Source organism: Pristis pectinata, chromosome 20, assembly GCF_009764475.1.
Source record: "Pristis pectinata isolate sPriPec2 chromosome 20, sPriPec2.1.pri, whole genome shotgun sequence".
Taxonomy (NCBI): Eukaryota; Metazoa; Chordata; class Chondrichthyes; order Rhinopristiformes; family Pristidae; genus Pristis; species Pristis pectinata.
Genome location: NC_067424.1, coordinates 40,419,203 through 40,446,125, shown reverse-complemented (window position 1 = coordinate 40,446,125; position 26,923 = coordinate 40,419,203). Strand labels below are relative to the sequence as shown.

General features: G+C 50.6%; 1 protein-coding gene across 2 annotated transcripts in view; it reads right to left on the bottom strand.

The window, feature by feature from the left end:
* Positions 1-3,172: 3,172 nt before the first annotated feature.
* LOC127580904 (SLAM family member 5-like) overlaps positions 3,173-26,923 on the bottom strand; it is a 665,368-nt gene continuing 641,617 nt past the window's right edge. The window contains exons 4-7 of one of the 2 annotated variants that reach the window (XM_052034884.1): positions 26,328-26,424; positions 23,434-23,751; positions 8,270-8,360; positions 3,173-8,012 (exon numbers count right to left, since the gene is read on the bottom strand). In XM_052034884.1, coding sequence (XP_051890844.1) covers positions 7,931-8,012; positions 8,270-8,360; positions 23,434-23,751; positions 26,328-26,424 — 588 coding nt within the window. In that variant the 3' untranslated portion in view covers positions 3,173-7,930. Of the gene's footprint in view, positions 8,013-8,210; positions 8,361-23,433; positions 23,752-26,327; positions 26,425-26,923 lie in introns of those variants that run through there. The other variant, XM_052034885.1, reaches the window with a different exon arrangement.

Here is a 26,923-nt window from a genome sequence, read left to right as displayed (position 1 = left end):
ATTACTCAATTATACTAAGACAAAAGGTGTGATAGCTGTCTCGGGATCTCTATAGATTGACCGAAACTTGTGGCGCCGTTTGCATGGGATGTGCGTGACAATTCCTGTATAAATGTCTGTCTGCCTTTTGTTCGGACAGAACTCGGGAAGCAACTCTTAATGTGTGCTGAAGAGAATTCTCCTAGCGGTGCACTGCTAATAAAGGTATTTGTTCGAATCGACCTCGTGGCACTGTGTTATTTACAGTGGACGGAAAGGGAAAATTGATTTCGGGACGACAATTTGGCGAGCCAGCCAGGAGTCCAAGACGAGGTTTAGGAAGCGGCGTGAGCGACCGACGGGGATAACGGCCACCTGAGACGGAGGGGACCTCAAGGTACGATTCACCTTGATCCCTCTCAGGCAGTCGGACACCTGATCGATCCCTTTGTTTACCGACAATCCTCTGACGGACTCCTCGCAAACCTGTCTGAGTGGCACAGGTAAGGAGGGGTTCGAGTCCCCAGTTAAGTTAATTTCTGTTCAGGGTTCGAGTCCCCAGTTAAATTAATTTCGGTTCGGGGTTTGAGTCCCCAGTTAAGTTAATTTCTGTTTGGAGTTCGAGTCCCCAGTTAAGTTAAGTTCTGTTCGGGGTTCGAGTCCCCAGTTTTGGGTTTGGGATTTTAAGTTGTGAATTTCAAGGTTTTGAGCTCTAAGTTCTGAGATCGGTTCTCCGGTACTACCACCCTGCCTTAGACCGGTTCTTAAGAGGGGAAATCCTCCACGGGAAGGTCAGGAACCTGAAGTGGGTGAAGGAAAGAGACCGATTTTATAGGTAATCGCAGCGATTCGTACCGTCCGATTGGGTAGAATACAAAAATGGGACAAACTCTCGATAAGTCTGGGTCCGATACCCCACTATCTAAGTTATGTAAAGACGATCCGAAGAACGAGAGTAACTTCCGTAAATTATCAGCATGCCTCAATAAGAAATTGGGAAATGAAATATGGCCATTGGGGGGAACTTGGGACATAGATAAATGCCTAAAGGCAGAAAAGGCAATTTGGGAGCGGAATACAGGGGAAAAATGGAAATTATTAATGTCCACTTGGAGAAAAACGGCCGAAGACCTAACAAATAAATCTAAGCAGGCTAGCTGGGAACATAATACGTGCAGAAGGGGAATTAGCGTGTGTGATGAACAGGGAAATCCTAAGAGTTGGGAAGTCCTGAAGTCTCAGTGCAGAGACCACGATGCTGAAAAGAGCAGAAGAGAGAGAGAAGAGGTAAATGAGGTGTATAAGGAGAAGAGCAGAAATGAAAATAAAAGTAGTAAGGATAAAGTGGAGGTACCTCCCGACATGTCTGGTGTGACCCTGTTGTTCCAAAGTAATGATACGGACGAAGAGGAGGAGGATTGGATGGTCCGACCCACAGCCCCTACCTACCCCCTGGTTTCATTGCCGCCCCCATATAATGCGGCTAGCCCGCCAGCCGTCCTGCCCTTACCACCAGCGACTGCTAGCCAAGTCCCACCCACAGGACAAGTCCATGGCCCTATTGCGTTCTGAACCAGGATGCGGCTTAGTAGAAGCGAAAGCCCATAGACAGGTGGCTCTAAGGCCACAGACAAACAACGAAGCTTTTTGGCAAGGGACGGTCCTTCAATAGATTCTCAGACGGACACCGACTCTGATTCTACCACTGATTATGGTGACCCTACAGATCCCAGACTTCTGGGACCGTTTCTGTTCACTTTACGGTACCTATGCGGGGGACGATGCCTACAACAGAGGCAATGCCTCTCCCCAGTTTAACGCCCTCCTACTACAATGCATCCCTGTGGGAGTGGCCTCAGCTATCTGCACTAATGACATGAACTGGCCTGACCACACACAACAAGCCATGAGGAGGGCGCTAGTCCACTTCTGGAGTAACGGGAGCGATACGAAAGCCACAAAGGTAAAACAGGAAATGGTGCAGAGACCCCCTCGGCCCTAAACTGCCTATTCCGACAATACAGGCTATCAAATGGAGTGGCGATTTTGCATTCCAGAAGGGGTTGACTGGTCCGGTAAAGGATACCCACTGTACCCCAATGATTTAAGACCCCCAGTGTACGGGCCCCCTTGTGCACCACCACCACCACCACCCCCCTCTCGAAATTACCTAGGACCCATGGGGATAGGAAAAGACCGGTGGCATACTACTCCACTCGGCTGGACCCAGTTGCAAGGGGACTTCCACCATGCTCACAAGTGCTTCCAGCCATTTATTCCCTAGTAACAGCAGCCTCCAATATAACCCTGCAACAGGCAGTGATGGTTTATTCCTCCCATACCGTAACGGCACTCTTAACTTCTCACCAGACGCAACACCTTACCCAGGCCCGCTTAAACAGATATGAGGTAGCACTCCTGAATAACCCACTCCTCACTTTTGCCTACTGTACGACCATTAATCCTGCCACCTTCCTAGAGGCCCCACCTGAGGATCTTGTGGGCCCATCTCATGACTGTCTAATGTGTAACCACTTTTTAGCTGCACCCCGTCCGGACCTTTTAGATAAGGCCATCCAGTCAGCTGACTTAAACCTGTACGTCGACGGTAGTTCCTACATTTCTGAACAGGGCACCCACCTTAGCGGCTATGCCGTGGTAAATGACTCCCAGAGTGTGGAATCTGCATCTCTGCAGCCCCCAGTCTCTGCCCAAAAAGCAGAACTCTTTGCCCTGACCCGACTTTGCATTTTAGCCAAGGACAAAGTAGCTAACGTCTTCACTGACTCCCGCTATGCTTTTGGAGTTGGCCATGATTTTGGCCAACTCTGGGCACACAGGGGATTTCTGACCTCTACAGGTAGCCCCATACAGAATGCAGCTTATGAAAAGAACCTCCTCCAAGCCATCCTCCTCCCAAACAAATTGGCCATCATTAAATGCTCCGCTCACCTTTCAGATGCCTCCCTAATAACCCAGGGCAATAACAGGGCAGATACAGAAGCGAAATTGGCAGCATGCCAGGGGTCTAAAATCGTTTCCACTATGGAAAAACAAGCAGTTGTTTGCAAGCCAAAGATAGAAACGCCGGGCACCCCAGACATGGTCACTGTGCAGCATTTACAGGGGGACGCCCCTGACTCAGAAAAACAAATGTGCAAGGTGCAGTCCTTTTGAATGTATACAACTCGACTTTATTGAATTACCGCGTGTACATTGTTACAAGTACTGTCTTGTTATTGCTGATGCATTTAGTAGATGGATTGAAGCTTTTCCAACCACCAACAGTAAGGCCTCAACGGTGGTAAAGTTATTGCTTACAGAGGTTATCTGGGGTACCCCGATGGATAAGTTCTGACAATGGCCCCCAACTTCATAGGGAAAGTAAATAAGGAATTGTGCGAGGCACTGCATATCGAACAGCAGTTCCACTGCACCTACCACCCTCAAGCAGCGGGTGTAGTAGAGAGAGCTAACAGCACCCAAGAATAAACTAACCAAGTTAGTGTCAGAGACAGGTCTAAACTGGTTGAAGGTTCTCCCCTTAGCATTATACCAAATGAGAATCACCCCCCCACTCGGCCACCGGGGTATCGGCTGCCGAAATCGTCTATGGGCGTCCGGGAAGAACCCCATGGGACGCTGCCACCAAACCCCCCCCACCCCCGACACAGGTTGATATTAATATCATGGGGGATGAACTACAAAGGTATTTCAGACAACTTACATCCTCTTTAAAGTTTCTTCATTCACAGGTGGAGAGTGCCTTCAAACCACCTGAAGGGCAGAACACGGAATTGCCTGACCTGGAAATCGGAGACTCGGTACTGATACAGGATTGGGAGCGCCCTAAACTGGGACCTCGGTGGAAAGGCCCCTTCCAGATACTACTCCAAACACCGACAGCCATGAAAGTAAAAGGCCAGGAACGCTGGATTCATCTGAGTGACTGTAAATGATGGCCACCGGAGGAAAGATAATACTTTTTAAATTCGGACTCCTCACCATTACTAGTACTCTTGTGTGGGTGTTAGAGGATAATTTGTTTTCCAAAATACATATGCAGCTACATGGGAATCGCACCGTTTGTTACCCCTTGGCAGAGTCAGTGTAAGGCCTTTTTGTAGCCACGCCAAGCTGGAGCCCCAGTGTCCTCTTAAAGTATGAATTTTCAAAAACAAAGTGTGTTAGGCAGACGGGAACTTACAGGAGGGTACTACCGGGTAAATGCTTGCAGGGAACAGTAACAGGACCTAATAGTACAGCCCACCACCAGTCCTTCACCCACAGCTTCACCGGCATAGGGTGGGGTTGTGGGCTAGCGATTGTACAGCATATGATAGCATGTGCCACCACTACCTGTACCGAGAGGAATTGCGGGTTTAAAGGGGGATGGTTTAGCTGTGAGTGCGCTGCCACTAGGTGTGCTACGTTACTTGCAGGAGAGCGATGGGTTTGTGGAGAAGGGAACGAGACCCACGTGAGATTGTCTAATGTCTCTTTAGAATGGCTAACCAGGGAGAATTACCTGAGGGAACATGGGAGAAATGTTGCTGGGATCTCTTGGTAGTCTCAAATGCCTAGTCCACGGCAATCGGGAGATGTAACCTGCTACCGGGCTAAGGAAGGGTATGTGTTCCTCTTTAGTGTCACTTACACAACAGCCACCCCCACTCTGCCAGCCTGGTTTGCAATAGGAACGATCGGGCCGGTCACGGTCCCCTGCCCCCAGAAGGCTCATGTCCGACGAAGACTTGTGGTGCGGTCAGTTAGTGAGGAGTTCTGTGAGGATTGGAGGGATCCTATGTCATTGGGATCTCACTTAGCATCGCTAGGCCATGGATTCCTGAGTACTCTCTCTCTGGGGGGTTTGGCAGGAACTATAGCTGCAAAAAACCGGAACTACCTTATTTGTGGACTGGCTGCACTGGGAAACAGTACTATGGAGGGCCTGAAGGCGGTGAACCGGGAACTGGCAGAGCTTCGACTTTATGCCCAGCAGACCCGGTATGCTGTGGACTACCAGCTGGCTCAGCAAGGAGGAGTATGTGCTATAGTTGGGGACAGATGTATCACCAACGTGAAAGATGAGTCTTACAACATCTCCCATGCTATTCAGGACATTTAGACACAAGTAGGTAGCTTTAGACAGGGATTTACAGGAAGGACAAGTTGGTTGAGGTGACTGCCAGGAGGGTCGTGGGCATCATACCTGCTGCATGGAGCTGTGGGACTAATAGTGATTATAATAGTATGCTGTGTGGTGCTGGCCTGTCTAAATACCTGTTGCAAGGTCCTTATTAATGAGCTGTTGGCTTCATTCTCAGCGCCGCTCTAGTTTATCATAAAATGATAAAAAGGAGCGAATGAGGAAGTGAAGGGTTAAGAATTGCAACCATACTTATAACTGGCAAACAAAATATATATATATGCACTTATATTTCTTTAGCAAGGACAAGCAAGCTGCTGACCCACTAGTTAGGTTGGAATGTTAAGTATGTTAACTGCCTTTGTTTCGGGTAACGAACCATTCCAATATGTCAGACGGTGGCGATACTGAGAGTAATTAACATCGAGGTGAATACTTGGTCTGAACAATGAAGGGTGATACCTGCCTTTGAATGCCTTGGTTATAACTCAATTATACTAAGACAAAAGGTGTGATAGCTGTCTCGGGATCTCTATAGCTTGACCGAAACTCGTGGCGCCGTTGAAGACTGGAGGGTGGCGAATGTTGTCCCCTTATTCAAAAAAGGTAGTAGGGATAGTCCAGGGAATTGCAGACGGGTGAGCCTTACATCTGTGGTGGGTAAGCTGTCGGAAATGATTCTAAGAGATAGGATCTATGAGCATTTGGAGAAACATGGACTGATTAGGGACAGTCAGCATGGCTTTGTGAAGGGAAGATCTTGCCTCACAAGCCTGATAGGGTTCTTTGAGGAGGTGACCAGGAAGGTTGATGAGGGTAGTGCGGTGGATGTGGTCTACATGGATTTTAGTAAGGTGTTTGACAAGGTTCCACATGGTAGGCTTCTTCAGAAGGTCAGATGCCAAGGGATCCGGGGAAGCTTGGCCGGGTGGATTCAAAATTAGCTTGCATGTAGAAAGCAGAGGGTTGTGGTGGAGGGAGTGCATTCGGATTGGAGGGCTGTGACTAGTGGTGTCCTGCAGCGATCGGTTCTGAGACCTCTACTTTTTGTGATATTTATTAATGACTTAGATGAGGGGGTGGAAGGCTGGGTTAGCAAGTTTGCAGATGACTCAAAGATCGGTGGTGTTGTGGATAGTGTGGAGTGCTGCAGAAGCTTGCAGAGGGATATTGATAGGGTGCAGAGCTGGGCTGACAAGTGGCAGATGGAGCTCAATCCAGAGAAGTGTGAGGCAGTACATTTTGGAAGGACAAACTCCAAGGCGGAGTACAATGTAAATGGCAGGATTCTGGGCAGTGGAGGGGAGCAGAGGGATCTGGGGGTTCATATCCACAGATCATTGAAAGTTGTCTCACAGATGGATAGGGTAGTTAAGAAAGCTTGTGGGATGTTAGCTTTCATAGGTCGGGGGTCGAGTTTAAGAGCAGTGAAGTAATGATGCAGCTTTACAAAACTCTGGTTAGGCCACAGTTAGAGGACTCTGTCCAGTTCTGATTGCCTCATCATGGGAAGGATGTGGAGGCGTTGGAAAGGGTGCAGAGGAGGTTTACCAGGATGCTGCCTGGATTAGAGAGAATGGATTATGAGGAGAGACTGAAGGAGCTTGGGCTGTTCTCATTGGAGAGAAGGAGGATGAGGGGAGACATGATAGAGGTATACAAGATATTGAGAGGAATAGATAGAGTGGACAGCCAGCACCTCTTTCCCAGGGCGCCAATGCTTAAAAGAAGATGACATGGCTTTAAGGTATTGGGTAGGATGTTCAAGGGTGATGTCAGAGGGTAGTTTTTCACCCAGAGAGTGGTTGGTGCATGGAATGTGCTGCCTGGGGTGGTGGTGGAGGCTGATACGTTGGACAAGTTCAAGAGATTGTTAGATAAGCATATGGAGGAATTTAAGTTCGAGGGATATGTGGGAGGAAGGGGTTAGATAGTCTTAGGTGTGGTTTGAAGGGCAGTTAAACATTGTGGGCCGAAGGGCCTGTATTGTGCCGTATTGTTCTATGGTTCTATGGAAAACTACAGGATGAGATCAGGGAAGGCATTAAGTGGCCATCTCCTGTATTATCACATTGTTAAAGGTGTATCCCTGCCACAATGCACAGTTCAGGACAGGTCTGTTTTGTCAGTTAATATTCTGGCTATTCAGGGAGCCATTCCTCGGCACTGTAACAAGAGAGGTCCATTTTGGGTGTCTGGATTTTGTGCTCAGAAGCTTTCGGACCAGCCACCAGTATTGAATATTCAAAGCAGTTCTGCTAGTTGGGAAGTGCTGCCTTTGTATATATGTAATTCTGGAAAGTTACCTGTCTACATTCAAAATACTGAAGTTCTGTAGGTGATTATAGCAATTGAAATTACTTCATTATTTATTCTTGTCTTTGTGTTAAAGAAAAATGAGATTCTCTCCGGAAGATCTGCCATGTTGAATAAAAACTTTTATATCTCCCAGCTATAGTTTTTGTGTGGCTCAGTTCAGTCAGTCACCCCAGTGACTGGATGTGGGGGACAATGTACCCCAGTGATTGGCTGTGTGGGGGATAGTGTAACCCAGTGACTGGGTGTATGGGGGACTGCGTGCTCCAGTAACTGGGTGTCTCTATTCTGGGATATTTGAGTGTCTGGATGTTTGGTTACAGCACTGCCGTGTAGCTCCCAGTTCTGTCTCCCTGGAACTACTTGACCCCAGGATCCCACTGCAGGGTGACAGTGATGGTCTGTGAGAGTCCGTTCCCGCCCCACCACCCCAGCCGGGTCATTTCTGCTGCTCACCGTTTGTGTTCTGTCCGGGGCTGTTTGTGATTACTGGATCCCACCGGACTGTGGGGGGAGAACACAGGGTACGGGGATGTGTTCAGTGGTCTGAACGCGGTCTCTCCCACACCTCCTCGCATCCCTTCCCTCCTCCTCCCCCCTCCCACAGCTTAGACCTCACCCGCCTCCTCCTGCACCCTCTTCTGTCACCCTCAAGCCCCTCCCACCTCACTCCTCCCTACTGCTCCGACCCCCACCCCTCACCCAGCTCCTCCCCATTGCCCCCAGTGACAACCCCCGCCCCCCACCCCCCCCCCCACTCCCGGAATTGGTGCAGATCCTCACGGGTACAGATGTTACAGCTTCTGCTGTGTTGTCCTCCTCCACCTCTTCCAACACAACACAAGAACGGCAAAGATGATGCCCACAGCCATCAGGATCAGTAGTATCGCCCACCACGCCAATCCTGGTTCTGCAGCTGGAGGGAGGAGAAAAGACAGTGAAACCACTGCCACCCTGTCTTCCTGTGATATGACACAGACGGGATGTACTCCGTTCCACACACCCCAGGACCCCAGAACAGTGTCCTCACCACCCCCCCGATCTCACCACACAGCACCCCAACTCTCAGCCTGCCCCCCCCCCCCCCCGTTACCTCTCCCGGTGCACCGTCCGTCCGGCTGGGCAAGTCCCCGTTACCAGAACCACATCAGCAACGGATCCCACAGTCACAGTAGATCAACCCTCTCCCACCCGCTGCACGTCCCCCTTGGTCCCCCCTCCCTCCCCCTCCCCCACATTTCACTGACACCCGGACTAACTTATTTCTCCCTTTCTCAGCTCTGACGACCGGTCCCTCATCAGAAACTAGTTCTCTTTCCTCAGATGCTTCCTCACCTGCTGAGATTTTCCAGCATTTTTCACCTTCCATTTCTGTACTGTTGTCGGATCATTGAACCCAGCCTGGCAGGCAGGTCCCACAGCCTTCCCATTGATGTTTTATCCCATGGACCAAGACCGTAAAGCCATTTGAACTCATCCTATCACAAACATTCCCTTTGTTCCACACATCCTTCTCACCGACTGAAAACCTTACTTCTCTCCCAGCTATGACAAAGGGTCACAGACCCAAAACCTTGACCGTTTTTCCATCCATAGATGCTGCCTGTCCTGTTGAGATCTTCCAGCATCTTCTATTTCTACTTCAAATTTCTAGCATCTGCAGTTTTATTTAATTTTCACTTCACCCCCCTTCCCATCAGCCTCCCCACACAGTTAAACTCAGTCCTCCTCCATGCCCCACTCACACACACCCAAGTTCTGGTCTCCGTATCCCTGGGTTAGACCACACTGGGAGCACCATGTACAGTTCTTGTCTCCGTGTCCCTGGGTTCGACCACACTGGGAGCAACGTGCACAGTTCTGGTCTCCGTATACAGGGGTTAGACCACACTGGGAGCACCGTGCACAGTTCACTGAGGAGTGCAGAAGGGCATGCTGGGAGCAGCACCAGGTGGACCCAAAAACGATGAGGACCCGGCCTGGTGAAGCTGTAACACAGGACGACATGTGAGTCCAACAGCAAAACCAGCCGCAGTGGATAGAGCTGAGGGATCTCACAACCCATGGTTCAGATCAAAAGTCTACAGTCCACCAACAGCTGGTCGTAATGATGGTGGACAGTTCAACAACTCCCCAGAAGAGGAGGCTCTAAGAACATCCCCACCCTCAGTGACGGTAGGACCCAACATGTGAGTGCTGGAGACAAGGCTGATCTGTTCAGACAGAAGTGCTGAGAAGATGATCTCCCCCGGCTTCCCCCTGAGATCCCACCGTCACAGAAACCTGTCTCCAGACAGTTCAGTTCACCCCCCCGTGACATTAGGAAACAGCTGAAAGCACTGGATACAGCAACGGTTCTGGGAACAGATAACATCCCAGCTCTGGTACTGAAAGCCTACACTCCAGAACCAGATGGACCTCTGGCAGACCTGTCCCAGGACAGTTACAGCACCGGCATCTACCCACAGTGTGGGTTGCTCCAGTCCAGGCCTGCACTTACCCCTGGGCTTGACCCTGGAGAACCCACCTGCCCCCAGGTTGAGCCGTGTCCTGGGGGAGCCAGGCAGGAAGACAGGGCGGTGGATGTGAAGATTTCCTCTGTGATGGAGTCTCTGATCCTCCGCACCCCTCAGGGAAGGAGGAGGAGGTGTCCTTCCTCTGAGGTAGACGGTGGTCCTGAGGTTCTGAGACCACCTGATGGGGGCGGTCGGTTACTGGGGGATGTCCCAGCCTTCTCCTCCAAGAGAGGGTGGACACTCTGTCCCGAGGGGAAGGGGGAAGCCCTGGGGCACCAACCCCTCTCGTGGGACAGGCTGAGGGGCCCCTGTGGGTGGGGAGGCTGGGGACCCTCCCGGAGCTGCTTCTGGGTCGAATGTCCTGGGTGAGGAGGAGGGCATGGCCCACCTAGGGGAGACATGTGTCCTTGTTCACGGTTCCCCCAGTTCTGGGTCTGTGGGCGGTGTTTGGACAGGGGATAGTTGTACCTCTCTACCTTGGGACCTGGCCCCAGCTGGACGTCCGGAGCTGGGAACGTTGGTCCCGTTCTTTGCCCTGACCCCTGAGGTGGAGAGGTTCCTGCCCCATTGCCACCGATGGGCCGGGATTCGACGAGTGTCGCTGACGGGATTTAAAGTGTTCCTGATATGGAGACCACCACAGCCTCAACGTCAACGGCAGTAGGGGGTCTCTCCACAGGTTTCATCATCTCTCGGTTCTCAAAGACGGGAGATATGTGGTGAGCTTCCTGCAGGAACCCCACACCTTTTGGCAGATGAACCCACGGGCTCCTGGAGTGGTGAGGTGGGCGTCTACATGAGTCGCCGCAGCTCCACTTTCAGTGGAATGGGTATCTTGTTAGCCCCGACCTATCATTCGGAGATGACAGGGGTCCAGCGTCTTTTCCAGGCCGCCTGCTTCACCTCGCCTTGGGTCTGGACGGCGTGCCATTGCACTTTGTGAACATGTATGCCCCCAGGCCCGGCGTGATGCAAGACCACTTGTTTCGAGAAGTGTCGGCGCTCTTGAACTCCATCGACCGCGGCGAGTTCATCACAGGGGGATTTCAAATGTACCCAAGTAATGGCGGATCTTTTCAATCTCCAGCGCGGACAAGTGTCATTGAAGTAGTTGAGGGAGCTGTTTGGCTCATTTGACTTGGTGGACGTCTGGTGAAATCTCCATCCTGACTCCAGCACCTTCACCTGGGGGTCTGGAGGAGGGGGAAGCTCTCAGACCAACTGTCTGTATGTTTCACAGGTGAACGTCTTCTGTGTCTCGGCGGCCTCCATATGGCCAATGCCGTGCTCGGACCACCAGCTGGTGTGAACGTAGCTCAGTCCGCTGCGTGTGCAGGTGGCATCCACATTTTAACATTTTAATAACTGGCTGCTGAAGGACGGCCGATTCTGGGATTTGTTCCGATGGTTCTGGACCACTTGAGGAAGGAAGCAGGAGGGCTTCCCCTCCTAGTGGCTCTGGCGGGATGTGGGCAAGGTCACGACCATCTGTTCTGCAAAGGCCTTTACCAAGGAACAGGAGTCCAAGACTGAGAGGCTTGAAAGGGAAATGCTCAAGTTGGATCAAGCAGTCGAGGACCCAGCCCTGTGGCAGCTGTATCAAGAGAAGAAGGGTGAATCATGGTTGAAATCCTGCAATATCGGGACGCCCAACCTCACGTACACATCTCAGGACCCCTCAAGCTACAAGTCCCTCAGCGCGCCCTTTTTCTCCTCGTGTCACTGCCAGAAGAAAGTGGTTGGACCCAGATGAGTTTCCAAGTCGAACACCTCCCTCTCGAACCGCTTGATCATGGACTCCCGCTCCTTGATCGAGCCCCTCCTGTACTTCTGACAGAAGAGATGGATGTGAGCCTTGAGCATATCCCACCACAGCCTCAAGGAGGGAAAGCCCTCCCGTTCCTTCCTCCAAAAAGTCCAGAACCATCGGAACAAATCCATGAATCAGCCGTCCTTCAGCATCCAGTTGTTCAAGTGCCAGTACGCGGGCCCCACCTGCAGACGCAGCAGAATGAGCTCCGCCCACACCAGCCACTCCGTCCGAGCACGGCACCGGCCACAAAGAGGCTGGCGAGATAAAGGAGATGTTCATCTGTGAAAAATACAGACAGTTGATCCATGAGCCTCCCCCTCCTCCAGACCCCCAGGTGAACGCGCTGGAGTCAGGATGGAGATTTCACCAGATGTTCACCAAGTCAAAGGAGCCAACCAGCTCCTTCAACTTCTTCACCGACACTTGGCCGCGCTGGAGATCAGAGTGATCCCCCTCCTTGAGGGTACAGTTGAAATCCCCTCCCGAGGATGATGCACTCACCCTGGTCGATAGAGATCAGGAGAGTGGCCACCTCTCGAAACAAGTGTGCTTGCATCACACCGGGCCATTTCTTTACAAAGATGAGTTTATTTCAAATATTACAAAACTACAACAAAACAATATAAATTGCAACAATAACTAACACTAACTAAATTAAAATATTCCCATCCTCATCTAGAATGCAATCTATCTCCTGCTGTGCCCAAAGGTCCCGGACCATCTCCTTGATGCCTTTGGATACCGCGTGTTCTTCCTTCAGGGATACCTGGGCACGAAAACACCCCCGGAAGACTGACAGGCAGTCAGCTCTGGCGGAGCCCTCAGCTGCCCGCCTCCATGTTCCATGGATAGCTGACTTGGTCAACCCCAGGAGCAAATTTATCAGGACATCCTCCTCCCACGCCACCCCCTCTGCATTGGATGACCAAATACGAAGAGGGTGGCACTAACATTTAACCAGAAGGTGAGGAGTAGCCCCTTCAGATATGGAAATAGGGGCTACAACCTCACACACTCCAAGTACATGTGGTAAACGTTGTCTTCCAGCCCACAGAAGTGCCAAGCAGCTGGCAGATGCGTGTACAGGCTTATGAACTCAGTGCAGCACCCTCCACCCCAGGTCCACGATGTACAAGGGACAGACCCCCACATAGAGGGACCTCCACTGGAGAACCCCCTCACTCCCAGGTGGAAAGACCAACCCCCACGGTGTGTCAGGAGCGTGAACGAGGGCTAGGAAGTACAAGGTGTGGAGCAATAACCCATATAAGTACTTCCTACCTGCATCTCGGAATGGCACAATGGGTGCCGATGAGGGAGGGCTGAAGTAATGTGGGATCGGCTCCCGGATGAGATTCCAGAGCCTAGATCTAAAAGAGCAATTCCAAATGAGGGGAGGTGAGCTCAGCCCGAATCGCTCCACACACCTGAGCCGCACTGACACCTGATGAGGTGGGCATAAGGTGAGATAGGACTGGGGCAGGCTGTTCTCTTAGCCAGGGCACCACCCTCCACCAGAACCCATGAACACTACCTCGTTATTCCTCTTTCACATTATTTATTTATTTTTGTAACTTGTAATTTTTATGTCCCTATATCATGCACTGTATTGCTGCCACAAAACAACAAATTTCACAACATATATCTGTGATAATAAACCTGATTCTGATTCTGAACTGTGTACATACACACATCAGCGACTGTCATCCACTCCAATTGGGAGATTCAGGAACACTGCATTGACCCAATCTTTCATATTACCCCAGAGGAAGTCCATCAACTTCCTCTGGATTCTCATGGCAAAGGCAGCAGGTGGGGTCAAGGTGATCACCGCATACCACAACATCAAGTCCACCAGTTGGTTTATGACCACCACCTTGCCCTGGTAGGAAAGCATCCTGAGGAGGCCTGACCAGCGCCCCGGCTGGGCAATGACTTTCGTCTCCAGGTCCTGCCAGTTCACTGGCCAGGTCTCCCTTGAGGGATTCAGGTAGACTCCCAGGCAGAGGAGATGCGTACTCCACGCTAATGGTCTCATCTCCACCGGCAGGGAGTCTACCTGCCACTGAGCCACTAAGAGTTTGGAACAGAGGACACAGAGGATGCAGCTGAGAAGACCTGATGGCACTCGTGCATCCTCCGCAGTTCAATGGGCTCCGTCACCATGAATAGCACGTCATCAGCGTAGGTCGAGAGAATGACTTTCATATCCGGCTCGTGCAGAACCAGACCCGTCAACCTCCGAAGACGTCACAGGAATGTCCCAACTCAGATGGTATACAACAGGCCAGACATAAGACATCCCTGACATACTCCTCTCTTGAAAGGAATGGGGGCCGTCAAGACCATAAGACCATAAGACTAGGAGCGGAATTAGGCCATTCACCCAATTAAGTCTGCTCCGCCATTCGATCATGGCTGAATTATTTTTCCTTCAACCCCATTTTCCTGCCTTCTCCCCGTAAACTTTGACACCTTTACTAATCAAGAATGTATAAAACTCTGCTTTAAATATACCCAATGACTTTCCTCCACAGCCGTCAGTGGCAATGAATTCCACTGATTCACCACCTTCTGGCTGAAGAACCTCCTCCACATCTCTGTTCCAAACAGATGTCCTTTTATTCTGAGGCTGTATCCTCTGGTCCTAGACTTTCCCACGACTGGAAACATCCTCTCCATGTCTACTCTATCCAGGCCTTTCAATATTCAGTAGATTACAATGAGATCCCCACCCCCCCCCCCATCCTTCTGAACAGTGAGTACAGGCCCAGAGCCATCAAACGCTCCTCATACGTTAACTTTTTCACACCTTGGATCATTCTCATAAACCTCCTCTGGACCCTCTCCAACACCAACACATGCTTCCTTAGATATGAGGCCCAAAACTACTGGCAACACTCCAAATTGTGGTCTGACCAACGCCTTATAAAGCCTCTGCATGACATCCTTGCTTTTATATTCTCATCCTCTCGAAATGAATGCGAGCATTGCATTTGCCTTCCTTACTACAGACTCAACCTGCAATTAACTTTCAGGGAATCCTGCACTAGGATTCCCAAGTCCCTTTATACCTCCGATTTCTGAATTCTCCCCCCATTTTTAAAATAGTTTACATATTTATTCCTTTCACCAAAGTGCATGACCGTACACTTCCCTGCACTGAATTCCATCTGCCACTTCTTTGCCCATTCTCCCAACCTGTCCAAGTCCTTCTGCAGACTCCCTGCTTCCTCACCACTACCTGCCGCTCCAACTATCTTCGTATCATTCGCAACTTGGACACTGAGCCATCAATTCCATCATCCAGATCATTAACATAAAACTTGAAAAGTAATGGACCCAACATCAACCCCTAGGGAACACCACTAGTCACCGGCAGCCAACCAGAAAACACCCCCTTTATTCCCACTCTTTGCCTTCTGCCAGTCAGTCAATCTTCTGTCTATGCTGGTACCTTTCCTGGAATACCACGGGCTGCTATCTTGTTTAGCAGCCTCATGTGCGGCACCTTGTCAAAGGCCTTCTGAAAATCCAAGTAAACAACATTCACCGACTCTCCTTTGTCTATCTTCCTGTGAAAGAATTCCAACACATCTGTCAGGCAAGATTTTCCCTTAAGGAAACCATGTTGACTTTGGCCTTTTTTATCATGTGTTTCCAAGTACCCTGAATAATGGACTCTGACATTTTACCAACCACTGAAGTCGGGCTAACTGGCCTGTAATTTTCTACCTTTTGCCTCCTTACCTTCTTGAGGAGCAGAGTGACATTTGTGATTTTCCAGTCGTCCGGAACCATTCCTGAATCTAGTGATTCTTGAAAGATCGCTACTAATGCCTCCACAATCTCTTCAGCTACCTCTTTCAGAACCCTGGGGTGTAGTCCATCTGGTCAAGGTGACTTATCTACCTTCAGACCTTTCAGCTTCCTCAGGACCTTCTCCTTAATAACAGTGACTACACTGACTTCTGCCCCTGATTCTCTGGAATTTCCGACATGTTGCTGGTGTTTCCACAGTGAAGACTGACGCAAAATACTTATTCAGTTTGTCCGCCATTACTTTGTTCCCCATTACGATCTCTCCATTTTCATTTTCCAGTGGTCCAATGTCCAATCTTCCCTCTCTTTTACTCTTTATATGTTTGAAATAACATTTGGTATCCTCTGCTATATTATTGGCGAACTTACATTCATATTTCATCTTTTCTCCCTGTTATTCCTTTTTTAGTTGCCTTCTGTTGGCTGTTAAAAGTTTCCCAATCATCCAGATTCCTGCTAATTTTTGGAATATTGTGTGCCCTCTCTTTTGCTTTTACGCTGTATTTGACTTCCCTCATCAGTCACTGTTGCGTCATCCTCCCTTTAAAATGTTTCTTCTTCTTTGGAATGAAATGATCCTGCAAAGTCCGAATTACTCCCAGAATCTCCTGCCAGTGCTGCTCTACCGTCATCCCTGGTGGGGTCCCCTTCCCATCAACTCTGGCCAGCTCCTCTCCCGTACCTCTGTAGTTACCGTTACTCAAATGTCGTACCGATACATCTGATTTTGGCTTTCCCTCTCAAACTGCAAGGTGAATTCTATCCTATTATGATCACTGCCTCCGAAGAGTTCCTTTACCTTAAGCTCCCTTATCAAATCTGGTTCATTGCACAACACCAAATCCAGAATTGCCTTTTCTTGAGTGGGCCTGACCACAAGCTGCTCTGAAAAGCCACCTTGCAGGCATTCTACAAATATCTTTTCATGGGATACAGTGCCAACCTGATTTTTCTGATCTACCTGTATATTGAAGTCCCACCTAACCACTGTAACATTGCCTTTCTTACATGCCTTTTCTATCTCTTGTTGTAATTTGTACCCCAAATCCTGGCTACTATTCGGAGGCCTGGATACAACACCCATTCGGGTCTTTTTACCCTTGCAGTTTCTTAACTCTCCCCACAAGGATTTTACATCTTCGGATCCTCTGTCATTTCTTGCTGAGGACTTGATTTCATTTTTTACCATCAGAGCCACCCCACCCCCTTCAGTCTGTATTCACCACCCTTCTCAAATTTGTCTCCATGTTGCCTGAAGTTAAATTCTTACCACTTTCTAAACATGTTTTTATTCTGAAGATTTCAGTAGTCTCTCCTGCACTCTCCTTCCCTTTTACTTTTCCATACTTTTCCAATCCGTTGAACCCACCCCCATACTGTTTAGTTTAAAGCCCAATCTACAGCCCTGGTTATGCGATTCACCAGGACCCTGGTCCCAGCATGGTTTAGGTGGAGCCCGTCCCATCGGAACAGCTCCCTCCTTCCCCAGTACTGGTGCGAATGTCCCACGAATTCAAACCCACTTCTCCCACACCGATCTTTGAGCCACACATTTAACTCTCTGACCTTATTGACCCTCTGCCAATGACCTTGATCAAGGATCCACCGATGGCATAGAAGCTAGACCAGGGCTACAAAGTGAAGTCCGAGCCCGAATGCCTGCTGAGCGCCTATACCAGGATCAGCCGTCCTCCAGCAGGTGGTTGTTAAAGTGCGAGTACGCAGTGGAAGAAACTCCAACCACACAAGGTGGTAGTCTGAGCGTGGCACCGGCAGCATAGAGGCTGCCGACACACAGGAGACATCCACCTGAGAAACATACAGGCAGTCTGTACGGGAGTCTCCTCCTCTCGACTTCCTTAAGAAGACATGAGAGTCAGAGTGAAGATTCTGCCAGGTGTCCGTGAAGCCAAAGGATCCCACGAGCTCTTTTAAATTCTTTACGACGCCAAGTCGTGCTGGAGACTGGAGTGGTCCTCCTCCAGGGTGCAGTTGAAATCCCACCCCCTCCTCCCCACCCCGAGGATGATGCGGTCACCAGTGTCAATGGAGCTCAGCGGAGCGGACACCTGGCGGAACGAGCGCGGGTGCAACATGCCAGGCCTGTGGGAGGACACGTTCACAAAGTGCAATTGCACCACATCCAGGCGCACGGTGAGGTGAAGCAGGTGGCCTGGCACAAGATCCTGGAGATCCAAGATCTCCGGTTGGAAAGTCGTGACCAGCAAGATAGCCACCCACTTGTTAGAGCAGAGGCGACTCATGTAGGCACCCCCCTCCACTCCAGGAGCCAAATGGATTGGTGTGGGTTTCCTGCAGGAAGGTCACCACATATCTCCTGTCCCTGAGGACCGAGAGATGGTGAAACCTGCGGAGAGACGCCCTGCTGCCATTGATGTTCAGGCTGTGGTGGTCTCCATCTCAGGGGTACATCAGACCCTGTCACTAGCACCCTGTGAGGAAGTAGCGGAGCTGCTCACCACTGGCACCTCTGCTGGGACCATCATGAAGTCACTGAAGAGGCACCCCTCATTCCTGCCCACTTCTGCATCCTTCTCCTTCTTCCTGAGGACAGCATGGACAGACTGCAGGAGCCCCGGCAAATCCGACCAATGGGGCCTTATCACGGCTCCCCCGGGATCGGGCTGGAACTTGCTGATGTCACCCAACGAAGACACGGTGTTGGGCACCGGGCAGTCCAACGTCTCACTACCGATGGACTCCGATCCGTCCCCCTCTCCGTACACCAGGTCGCCGATCCTCCCCGGGCAGTCACCGCCAGCAACCAACATGCCCACCTCACTCAGCGCAGTGGGTGCTCCGGTCGTGCCAACCGGACCCACCTCGGGCACCATCCCACCCCCAGGATTAGTGACGGAGGGAGCCTCCCCAGTATCTCTGGGGAATCTGGGACCACCAGCAGCAGCCGGACAGGGACATTCTCCACCCATGGTCCGTGCCTGAGGAGGGTCCCAACGCCCCTTGTCCAAGATGTCCGATGGAGCCGGGTCCTGAGGCAGAGAAGGGGCTGGTCTCCCACACAACACCCCCACCCACTATCTCCGGACACAGGGAACAGGCTCTGAGAGAACTCGTTTGCTCCAGGCTCGTGCAACCAATGGGCCCTCCTGGAGTCCGAACGGAGGTCACGACCTGGACGGGACACACCCACCTCCGCACCCAGGTGACCCACCCCTGAGCGGCGCGAGGAGCGTCCCCACCCTCCCCAACCACAGGGGCACCTCACTCTGTTCCACGTGAGGGGCTGGGGTCCTGAAGGTTTCCCCGTTCCGCTCAATTGGTGGGGAAGTGCACCTCTCAACTTGGCACAGAGAGTCGACAGGAGCACAGGCTGGGCACCACCCACACAACCAAATCTGCCCCCTCAGGTGGCCCCTGTGCTTCAGGACCACTCTCCAACCCAGACGACGGGAGCCTCCTCCTCTTCACCCCACAGATGTGCGGAAGTGCAGGGACCTCCATCATCGAGGGAGTCTCTGGCTCCCTCCCTCCGTCCTCCTGCCTGGACCCCTCAGGCCGTTGCTTCACCTCCGGACAGGTGGGTACCCGGGGTCAGACCTGGGGTCAAGCGCAGACCCTTGCACATCACGGGACGTTGCTGGAGACATTTTGTCTTCCTCTTCGCCTTCTTACCCCTTGGACAATCCCTGGCCTGTGACATGCTCTATCTCTGTGTCCACTGCCCCAGGCGCAGGGCTGGGGAGGGGTACTGTCCTGGGATGTCCAAATGGAATTTTCTGCCCTGAGGTGAGGGCAGTTCTTTCGAAGGTGCCCCACCCCTTTACATGTGTGGAACCGTGTACAGACCAATATCCAGCAGATGCAATAGGCCAACTCCTTGGACTGTACAGCTCCTGACCGACCACATTAAGGAACTGGAGCTGGACTTGGACGTACTTGGCTTTTCAGGTCTGATGTGCAGAATGCAGGGCCTGCATGTTCCAGTTAGGGTGAAGGGCAAGGCTGGTAGGTTTCAGGAACCCTGGTTGACGAAAGATATTGAGGCCCTGGTTTACTAAAAGAGGGAGGCGTACACAGTGCATAAGCCATTGGGAACTAGTGAATCTCTTGAAGACTACAAGAAGTGTTGGAGTGCACTTAAGAGAGAAGTCAGGAGGGCAAAAAGAGGATATGAGAAGGACCTTGCGGGCAAGACGAGACAAAATCCCAAGAGATTCTACAGGTATATTAAGAATAGCAGGGTGGCTAGGGAGAGACTAGGTCCCCTTAAAGATCAGCATGGCCGTCTGTGTGTGGAAGCAGAGGAAATTGGTGAGATTTTTAATGAATATTTCTCTTCAGTTTTCACTGTGGGGAAAATGATGGATCTCAGGAAATGGGGGAAATGAGTGTTGTTGTCATTGGACCACATATGAATTAACAGGAGGAGGTACTGGAGCCCTTAAAATGCATTAAGGTGAATAAGTCCCCAGGGCCTGACCTGGTGCATTTTCGGACATTGTGGGAAGCGGGAGAAGAAATTACAAATGGCCCTGATTTTTGCTTCATCTCTGGCCGTGAGTGAGGTTCCAGAAGACTGGAGAGTGGCTGATGTGGTGCCATTGTTTAAAAAGTGCGGCAAAAACAAGCCAGTAAACTACAGGCTGGTGAGTCTGACATTGGTGGTGGGTAAGTTGCTGGAGGGGATTCTGAGGGACAGGATCTACCAACATTTGTAGAGACAGGGTCTGATTTTAGACAATCAGCATGGCTTTGTGCATGGGAAGTCATGTCTGACAAATCTCTTGGAGTTCTTCAAGGAGGTAACTGAGGGGGCAGATGAGGGTAGGGTAGTGAATAATGTCTAGGTGGACTTCAGCAAGGCCTTTGACAAGGGCCCTCACTGCAGGCTAGTCGGGAAGGTTGGATCACATGGGATCCAGTAGGAGACAGCAGATTGGAAACATAATCGGCTCAGTGTTCGAGGGTTGCTTCTCGGACAGGAGGCCTGTGCCTGATAGAGTGCCACAGGGGTCGGTGCTGGAACCATTGTTGTTTGCAATTTTTACAAAACAATTTGGATGTAAATGTACAAGGCATGGTCAGTAAGTTTGCAGTTGATACCAAAATAGGTGGTGTTGTAGATAATGTAGAAGGTTATGAAAAAATACAGGGGAATCTTGATCAGCTGGGTCTATGGCCTGAGGAGTGGCAAATGGCTTTCAATCCAGATAAATGTACTGTATTTTGGGAAATCAATCCAGGGTAGGACTTTTACAGTGAATAGTAGGGCCCTGGGGAGTGTTGTGGAACAGAGGGACCGAGGAGCGCAAGAGCATAGTTCACTGAAATTCGTGTCTCAGGGAGATGGGGTGGTGAAGAAGGCATTTGGCACACCGGCATTCATCAGTCAGGCACTGAACAAAGGAGTTGGGAAGTAATGTTGCAGTTGTATAAGACATTGGTGAGGTGGCACCTGGAGTACCATGTACAGTTTTGGTCACCCTCGTATGCAAAAGATTTTAGAAAGAGTGCAGAAAAGGTATCGCCCGGGAGCACTCATGTCTAATGTGATGAAGTTGTTTGAGATGTTGGTCATGGTTGGAATTAACTCCTGCCTGAGCAAGGATCTGGACCCGCTGCTATTTGCCTACCGCCACAACAAGTCTACTATGAATGCAATCTCACTGGCTCTCCACTCGGCTTTGGAGCACCTAGACAACAGCAAATCATACTTCTGCCTGCTGTTTATCGATTACAGCTCAATGTTCAACACCATCATCCCCTCAGTAATCAACAAGCTTCAAAACCTGGGCCTGTGTACCTCCCTCTGCAACTGGATCCTCAACTTCCTTATCGGGAGACCACAGTCAGTGCGTTTTGGGAGCAACATCTCCTCCTGGCTGACAATCAACACAGGTGCACGTCAAGGATGCGTGCTTAGCCCACTGCTCTACTCTCTCTACACTCAGGACTGTGTGGCTCAGCACAGCTCAGACGCCATCTATAAATACCCCAATGACACCACTGCTGTTGGCAGAATCTCAGATGACGACGAGGAGGCGTACAGGAGTGAGATACATTGGCTGGTTGAGTGGTGTTGCAATGACAACCTCGCACTTAACGTCAGCAACACCAAGGAATTGATTGTGGACTTCAGAAAGGGAAGTCGGGAGAACACACACCAGTCCTCATTGAAGGGTCAGCTGTGGAAGGATGAGCAGCTTCAAGTTCCTGGGAATCAACATCTCAGAGAATCTACCTTGGGCCCAACACACTGACGTAATCATGAAGAAGGCACGTCAGTGGCTCTACTTCATTAGCAGTTTGAGGAGATTTGGAGTGTCACCAAAGACTCCTGCAAATTTCTACAGATGTACGGTGGAGAGCATTCTGACTGGTTGCATCACCTCCTGGTATGGAGGCTCCAATGTGCAGGATTGAAAGAGGCTGCAGAGGATTGCAGACTCAGCCAGCTCCATCATGGATATGAACCTCCCCGTCGTCGAGGACATCTTCAAGAGGCGGTGCCTCAAGAAGGTGAAATCCATCGTTAAGGGCCCTCACCACCCGGGACATGCCCCCTTCTCGTTACTACCATTGGGGAGGAGACACAGGGACCTGAAGACCCACACTCAACGTTTCAGGAACAGCTTCTTCTCCTCTGCCATCAGATTTCTGAATGGTTCACGAACCCATGAACACTACCTCGTTATTCCTCTTTTGCACTACTTATTTATTTTGTAACTTATAGTAAATTTTATGTCTTTATATCTTCGCACTGTACTGCTGCCACAAAACAACACATTTGATGACGTAAGTCAGTGATGATAAACCTGATTCTGAAGATGTAACCAGGATGTTGCCTGGACTTGGGGGCCTGATTTACAAGCAGAGGTTGCGTTGACTTGGACTTTATTCCCTGGAGCGTAGGAGATGGAGGGTTGAGATGATAGAGGTGTATAAAATCATGAGGGGCATAGACAGGGTGAAATCACATAGTCTTTTTCCCTGGGAGGATGTGCTAAAAACAAGAGGGCACAGGTTTAAGATCAGAGGCAAGAGATTTATAAAGGGACATCAGGGTCAGCTCCTTCACGCAAAGGGTGGTGCGTATATGGAATGAGCTGCCAGAAATAGTGGTTGAGGTGGGCACATTAGCAACATTTAAAAGCCATCTAGATGAGTCCATGGATAGGAGAGATTTCAAGGGCTATGGGCCAAACACGGGCAGATGGGAGCAGCTCGCTGGGCAACATGGTCAGAATGGATGAGTTGGGCTGAAGGGCCTGTTTCTGTGCTGTAAGACTATGACTTAGAAACTCAGCTGGACCAACCCCATAAATACTGTGGCTACAGAATTTATGTAGCCATAAATTCTGGATGGGTATCCTGTGGGGAGTGATTCACTTTCTGAGGCCCCAAGGCCCTTCCACCATCTCCAAGGCACAAGTCATGAGTGTGATGGAAAACTCTCTACTTACCTGGGTGAGGGCAGCTCCAACAGCTCTCGAGGAGATCGACAACATCCAGGACAAAGCAGCCGCTCGATCGGTTCCCCATCCACTTCTCACTCCCTCCATCCACCAACCTAAACACCCCTTCCTCCACCCCCCCGAAACAGTCGCTCCCTCCACCACAAGTGCACAGTGGCTGCAGTGAGTACCTGTCAAAAGCATGGCAGATGCTCACCCAGGCTACTCCTACGTAACCTCCCAAACCCACCACCTCCACCACTAAGAAGGGCAAGGTTCTAGTTACTGGCAGTCAGTGGGGTTCAGTAAACAAGGGAACGCACAGGATCTGCCTTCAACCATTAATTAGGGGCATTTCAGGAACCGGTGAAACCCGGGCCCCTCCGCGGCAGTCTCACTCACCGGACACCTCCAGTCGGATTCTCATTTTTTTTTCAGCTCCTGAACCTGCTGTAACAGTCACCTCATAATCACCAGCGTCCTCTCTCCGTAGGTCACGGATTTCCAGCCTGAAGTTCTCGGGATGAAGAGTTACCCGTCGCTTGTACTCCTCAGAACCGAAGTATGTAATGTGCCCCTTTGAGTATTCCGCTATCCTGGTTCCGTTTGATATCCAGCTCCACACAACCATAGCAACAGATGGTCCGGCTGCGATACCCGGTAAGGAGACTGCGCGTCTCAGAGTTCCATTCACAGTGTGAGAGGGAATCTCAGTCGCAGCTGAGGAGACAAGAGGAGGCAGTCAGCAGGCGAGCTCAGTGACTGGAGGAGGAATCGGAGCTGGGTGGGTGCTGATAGGATGTTTCCTCTCATGCAGGGGACCTAGAGCGAGGGGCACAGTTTCAGAATAAGGGTCCGCTCATTTCTGATGGAGATGAGGAGGAATTTATTCTGTCCGAGGGTCGGGAATCTTTGGAATTCTCTCCTGCAGAGACCTGTGGAGGCCGAGTCACTGGATGTATTCAAGGCCGAGACAGACAGTTTTGGTCTGGAGGGCAGTTGGGGGGGTGTGGGGAACAGGCAGGAAAGTGGAGCTGAGGCCAAGGTCCGACCAGCCCTAAATTTAGTGAGTGGGGAGCAGGTTAGAGGGGCCGAATTGCCTCTTCCTGCTCCTTGAATGGAAATGTAGATGGGTGAGCTTGTAAGTTTGCAAATGACACAAAGATTGGCTGTGTTTTGGATAGTGTCGTAGATTGCCAATGGATACAGCAGGACATAGATCAGTTGCGGGCATGGGCAGAAAAATGGCAGATGGAGTTTAATCCGGCCAAGTGTGAAGTGTTTTATCTTGAGAGATCAAATGTAAGAGAACAGGACACAGTTCATGGGAAGACTCTTAGGAACGTTGATGCACAGAGGAATTTTGGGGTCCAAATCCATAGCCCCCTGAATGTGGCTGGACGGGGTGATGGGGTAAAGAAGGTGTATGGCATATTTGCCTTTATTGGTCGAGGCATTGTGTTCAGACGTCAGGAAGTTATATTGTAGCTTTAAAAACTCTAGTTGGGCCACATCTGGAATATGCATTCAGTTCTGGTCGCCCTATTACAGGAAGGATGTGGAGGCTTTGGAGAAGGTGCAGAAGAGGTTTACCATGATGCTGCCTGGATTAGAGGGCATGTGCTACAAGGAGAGGTTGGACAAACTTGGGTTGTTTTCTCTCGAGCGTCGGAGTTTGAGGGGAGACATGATAGAAGTTCATAAAATTATGAGAGGCACAGATCGAATAGACAGCTGGTATCTGATTTCCCAGGGTCAAAATAGCTAATACTAGAGGGCATGCATTTAAAGTGATGGGGGGAAAGTTCAAAGGAGATGTACGGGGTGAGGTTTTTTCCACACAGTGGAACAGGCTGCCAGGAGTGGTGTTGAAGGCTGATATGATACAGGCATTTAAGAGGATCTTAGATAGGCATATGGATATGCAGAGAATGGAGGGATATGGACCATGTGCAGGCAGAAGGGATTAGTTTAATTAGGCATCAGTAGCAATTAATTTGGCCTAACATCATGGGCCAAAGGGCCTGTTCCTGCGCTGTACTGTTCTATGTTCTATTCCCCATGTTCTGATAGTCTCCTCCCTCCAATGGGAACCGGTTAACCCTGGGATGGAGAAGAGAAGATTTCTCAGCCAGACGTTGTCATGTGAGGTTATTGGGAACGTTATATTATTGTAAGAGTGAGTCAAGAACTGTATTGCTGGGTGTGAGTGTGCTGTGTGTACGTGTACTGTGTCACACACTGGGACACTACATTCTGTGTAATGAACACACAGGGGATCGCTCAGCAAAGCACAGAATGAAGGCTTAGGAATAAACAGCTTGCTGAGCTCGGCCTGGGGAATTAACAAGCAGTGCTCTGGGAAACAGGCAGAACAACTGGGATCCCTGAACATGACAGACCAGGCCTTTGACCTGGGGATACAGTGGGGTCTGTTTAACTGCGTTCACAGATGTAAGGTGCGAAGGGGGACTGACGGGTAGGTGTTGGGATGTTTTCACCTGTGGGAAAGTCACGAACAAGGGGACACAACTACAAGAGAAGGTGTCGGTCATTTAAAGTGGAGTTACGTCAAAATGTCTTCTCGCAGATGTTTGTGAATCTCTGGAATTCTCTGCCCCAGTGGGAGATGGAATCTGGGTCATTGGATGTATTGAAAGTGGAGCTGGATAAATGTTTGACAGATCGAGGACAGAGGGGTGTGGAGAGATGGCACAGAAGGAGAATGTGACCAGTGCGGATCACCCATGATCACACTGAATGGTGGGACAGGATGATGGGCCGAGTGGTCACTCCTCTTCCTGTCGTCTTGTGTTTCTTGCATGTTCCCAGAGCGGGAGCTCACAGTGTCCACTGGCTCACTGGAGACCTTCTGGGTGGGTGGGCCCTGTGGGGGATGGAGTACATCTTGGATGCTGATAACAGTGTTACAATCTCTTCAATAACGTTTTTTTTAAATAAAACAAAACTAAAACTCCCCACCCAATGAGGCCCAGATATAAAGGGCAGAACAGCCCAGACTGGAGCCCACCCGCTCCCCCAGCGGAGGGGGAGCTGAGTCTGCCGTCAGCTGGAGGCGGTGGTGCTGAGGGTGGAGCGGGAGGACCCTGGGTGAACCCTCACCCATCTGAACACCGCCCTCCCATTAAACTCACCGGGGTCCCGTTCCCCCTCCCACACACCCAGGACACGGATTCAATCCATAATGTAGCTACATATAAATTGTGGAATTAAACTCTCTTGGGACACGGGAACCCCAACACTCTCTGCATCAGATTCCTCCCTCTGATACTCACCAGGTGTGTGCAGTTTACAGACGTCCCACAGCCGGATCTGTGCCGTGCCCTCACTGACGGGGTTCCTGGCCTCACACCTGTACACAACGTCCTCCACCTCTGCTGTATGATGAATCTCTACCGTCTCTCCGTGTTCCCAGAGGTGATGGGTGCTGTCGTTTCCTACAGCTTCTCCTCCCCTCCACCACCTGAAGCTGGTGTTGTCACCTGAGGTCACGGAGCAGGTCAGGATGAGGTTGCAGGTCCCGGTGATGTTCTGAACCTTGATGTGCGTTCCTGACACGGGCTCTGAGGTTGGGACGGAGAGACGAAATATGAGTAAAGGAGATCCTTGAGTATCCCCAACTTTCCCATCCCGTCCTCAACAGCCCCGAGTGAACTTTAAGCCAATCCTAGCTCATTTACACCCACCAATTTAACCTTTCCCTCACCCTTCAGTTCGGCCAGTTGCTGCTGGAGAAAGTTCCCAGGTGGGTTGCGCCCTCTTTCCCAACCACTGCCCGCGCTCATCACAAACTCTCCGTCGTGTCCTGTTTATGGCTCTGTATCCCGGGATTTCTCTCCAATTCCATGACTTCTGTCACCCCTGTGAGTGG